This window comes from Vulpes lagopus, chromosome X (genome assembly GCF_018345385.1).
Source record: "Vulpes lagopus strain Blue_001 chromosome X, ASM1834538v1, whole genome shotgun sequence".
Taxonomy (NCBI): Eukaryota; Metazoa; Chordata; class Mammalia; order Carnivora; family Canidae; genus Vulpes; species Vulpes lagopus.
The window spans coordinates 73,411,332-73,415,509 of NC_054848.1; the positions used below are offsets into that span (position 1 = coordinate 73,411,332).

General features: G+C 38.0%; 1 protein-coding gene across 1 annotated transcript; it reads right to left on the reverse strand.

The window, feature by feature from the left end:
* Nucleotides 1–2,171: 2,171 nt before the first annotated feature.
* On the reverse strand, nucleotides 2,172–3,497 carry LOC121482579 (non-histone chromosomal protein HMG-17-like). Its single transcript, XM_041740440.1, has 2 exons — nucleotides 3,493–3,497; nucleotides 2,172–2,535 (listed from the first exon to the last, which is right to left on the reverse strand). Exons 1-2 carry the CDS (start codon nucleotides 3,495–3,497, stop codon nucleotides 2,172–2,174), a joined length of 369 nt encoding a protein of 122 aa, XP_041596374.1.
* Between the last annotated feature and the right edge of the window lie 681 nt (nucleotides 3,498–4,178).

Below are 4,178 nucleotides of genomic sequence, written 5' to 3' on the forward strand. Positions count from 1 at the left end.
TCTCTCTCTCTCTCACACACAAATAAATATTTAAAAAAAAAAAACTCCTCCAAAACCAAGAATACTGGGCCAGATGACTTCCCAGGGGGTACCACCAAATATCTAAAGAAGAATTAATACCTATTCATCTGAAGCTATTTAAAAAAAATAGAAGTGTGAGAGATATCTTTAAGAAGGTTATGAAGATGCATAATGGGTTAGAAAAGCATAGGGCAGCAGGAAACTGCCCTAGAGTTGGAAAACCATCCCCCAGGGCAGAAACACCCAAGCTTAGCTCAGTGAGGACCAAAACAAAATCATTATAATTTGATCTATAACTAGAATGTATGCCTCACCAATTCTGATGTCACAGATCATAATCACTGAGAAATGATTGTCACTTACTTGTTGAATGAAACTGCACCTCTGTTAATGATTACCCTATGATCCTTGCCTCAAACACACACTTCTAATTCTGTCACAAACCCTGTATGAATAAAAGTCCTGTTCAGGACTCTTGTCAGTTCCTGACATTAACCTCTGTTTTTATCATTTCTGTATCCACTCCCTTGCTGGACAAGGGAGATTATTGCAGACTTGTGCAGCTCAAGACATAGAAGTAGAAGGAAAACTCCCAAACTCCTTTTATAAGGCTGGCATTACCTTAATCCCAAATCCAGAAAAAGACCCCACCAAAAATGAGAATTCTAGAATATCCCTTATGAACATGGATACCAAAATTCTTATCAATATAGTAGCCAATAGGATCCAACAATACATTAAAAGGATTATTCACCATGACCAAGTGGGATTTATTCCTGGGATGCAAGGCTGGTTCAATATCCACAAATCAATCACTGTGATACGCTACATCAATTAAATAAAGTACAGGAATCATATGATCCTCCCGCAGAAAAAGCATATGAGAAAGTTCAGCATATTTATTTGATTAAAACTCTTCACAGTGTAGGGATAGATGGAAAAACCTCAATATCATAAAAGCTATATACAAATACAATTTTCAATGGGGAAAAACAAACAAAAATGGCTGGCCCAAATAAAGGGAGCTTCAATGTTTTAGAAATTCTATACAGCAATGGTTCAAAGTTGTTAGTTCTACATTCTGTACAGTAAATTTAAATTATAAATTTTTCCCTCCTATTTTCCTTGGATTAAATTATCCATTTTCCTGTTTGTTTTTTTTTTTTTAAAGATAATTTTCATAAACAATCATGGTGTTTCAGGCAGGACATTGGTGGAAGATCATTAACAGTATATGGCAACTTTCAAACTCCCTTCTTCAATAGACTACCAAAATCAGAAAGCCACTATAAAACCCAATGAAGTCTTCATGTTATGCTCTGAACAGGAAAAGTTTAGAGTGAGGGTTGACAGTTCACATTTAGCATGCTGTTTAACAACTTTTCACAAGCTGTCCCTGACTTTCTGGAAATGAAAGAAAAATGGCAGAATTATCAATCTGAAGATCCACAAGCTAAAAAAAGGAACTCATTTGAGGGACGCCATCTCAGTGGTGACTCAGTAAAGTACAGATTGCCTGACATACTGGGAAACCATTTCTTGGGATTAGGTTCCAACAGGTCTCTGGGTTTAAGGGAGTCAAGTCTATGTTGAAGGCAGAATGGGAGAAGAAGACATAAAAAAACTGAATTTAAAAAAAAAAAAACTGAATTTTAGTTTTTCCACACCACCAAGGTGGCTTATGTGTGTCAACATCAAGGAATCCCTCCTCCAGGAAGCCAAGAGGAAGTTTCTCAAAACGATAAGGGAAAGGTGTTTTTCCCCTTGTTATCAGTCTAGCTTTGGAGACATTCTATTATTCCCTTCCCTCAAAACAACAATGAAGTGTTCTGTGTGCTAACAACATAGCTTTAAAAAAAAGAAAAACAGGGATCCCTGGGTGGTGCAGGGTTTAGCGCCTGCCTTTGGACCAGGGCACGATACTGGAGACCCGGGATCGAGTCCCATGTCAGGCTCCCGGTGCATGGAGCCTGCTTCTCCCTCTGCCTATGTCTCTGCCTCTCTCTCTCACTGTGTGCCTATCATAAATTAAAAAAATAAAGTTGTTTAAAAAAAAGAACAAAATTCTGCATTTTTATAAAACTTGATAAAAATAGTATTTCAAACTGTACAGTCACCAGAAGTACACAGTTATCAAAAATGCACCCACTTCACTTGGCATCTCTAGCACTTTCAGCTTTCTGTGCCTGGTCTGTTTTGACATCTCCATTTTCTGCAGGGTTATTTCCATCCTTGGCAGGATCAGCTTTCCCCTTTTTCCCTTTGGGTACTCTCTCTCCCTTCTTTGCAGGGGCCTTTTTAGGCTTGGGCTCTGGCTTTGGAGGAGCAGCTTTAGCAGACAACCTTGTATATCTTCTCTGTGGCTCATCCTTCACCTTGGCTTTGTCTCCTTTAGCAACCCCTTCAGCCTTTCTCTTGGATATGGTGGCAATGACATAACCACTGAATGCGGGGATGCAGTGGCCCGCGGGCTTTGGCTGGTTCAGGGGTCGTTCTTGCCTCTTCTTCTTCACACTGCTCCAAATTATACATTTTCTAATGACAGAATCTCTCTAAAAATAATATCCTCATTTCATTGGACAACTATTTAATTCCTGTGAGATTATAGTTTACAAAAGGAAGGAGAAGTATTAAAATCCCTAATTATCTGCATTTCAGACTTCTCCATTGTATCCTGTTTTATCTTTGAAAATTTGGTGGTAGGGGAGAACACAGAGATCTTTTTTTCCTTAGGGATGAATAGTGACAGACAAGAGACAAAGTTACTTTTCTCTATGTGATATATAATAAGACATAGGGGATAAAGGAAGCTTTTATAGGCAAAAGTTAAAATTAAGTACTATTGCATTTAGGACTGATCAATATGATTTCGTTCACTTTTAGTCATGCTTCATATGAACATTTGAGTTTGAGGTTTAGCTAGTTTATTTGGTATATCATGAAGCATGATAAAACTCGTTATAGAAAAGTATAGATCTTTAAGCTGTTGGAATCAATAGCAATAACAATGGTTTGCATTCATTTAGTGCTTTACAATACACACAAAAATTTCTTATAATAATTACATCCAGAATCTTCACAACATTAATGGAAATAGACATAGTACAGTCAAATGGTATTAAAAATCCTTTGGAGTCATATATCTAGAATTGAATCTTGGTTCTGCTACATTTTTAATTTAAGTTTGAGCAAGTTACTTAATCTCTTTAATACCAGTTTCATATATTTTGTAAAATGAAAATGATAATTAAAAATCCATCTAGTACATTTGTTATGGGGAAACCATGATCACATATATTTATGGCATCTGATTCCAAGAAGTTGTTATGTATTGATGTATAAGTAGAACAAATTCATTTAATCTCCATCTACAGATAAAAACATTGGAGGCTCTCAGAGGTTGTGACTTGCCCAATGATCAAGCTGAGCTTGAAATCATATTTGGATTTCAATTCCAAAGCTTTACATTACACCATACTCCCTATATGGAGCTTCTATAATTTGGAATGGGGTCAGTAAAACATTGAAATTATTTCATTTAATATGATTTGCTTTTCTATGCTCCATTGTATGGTTACAGTCAGCTGCCTATGAGGTTTTTCTTTCTTTTTTCTTATTTAAATATTATAAATCATGGATGAATTGCCTGTAGTTCTAAACAACCAGTACAATGTGGTGGAAGTGATATATCTGTCCATCTAAGGATGGTTCATAAAAGTTAATAAGATTTTAGTAAAGTCATCTTTTATTTATTTTTTAACTCAAAGATTGGAATAGTGAGAGTTTTGGTTAAGACATACTGACTGTAATACAGATTCTTCTATAGTCCAGTGAGACAACTTTGGTTGAGCACTAACAAAAACAGTAATAATAACTAATATTTTAAAGATACTTAATACATTATCTTATTAAATGTTCATGCAGAAGAAGCTCCGCGCGGAGGGGGCTGCGCGGCTCCGGGAACAGCTCGGAGAGGCTCGGGCGGCGGCTCCGCGGAGGGGGCTGCACCGCCGGGAGCGCGAATCCAACAGCGCAGGCCCCGGAGCACAGGGCGCCGGGACACAGCCCAGGATCCGGCCTCCCCCGGGACAGGCAGAGGCCGGGAGGGCCCAGGACAGCAAGGACGCTCCTGCCTGGAACTGAGCAGATCAGCGGCC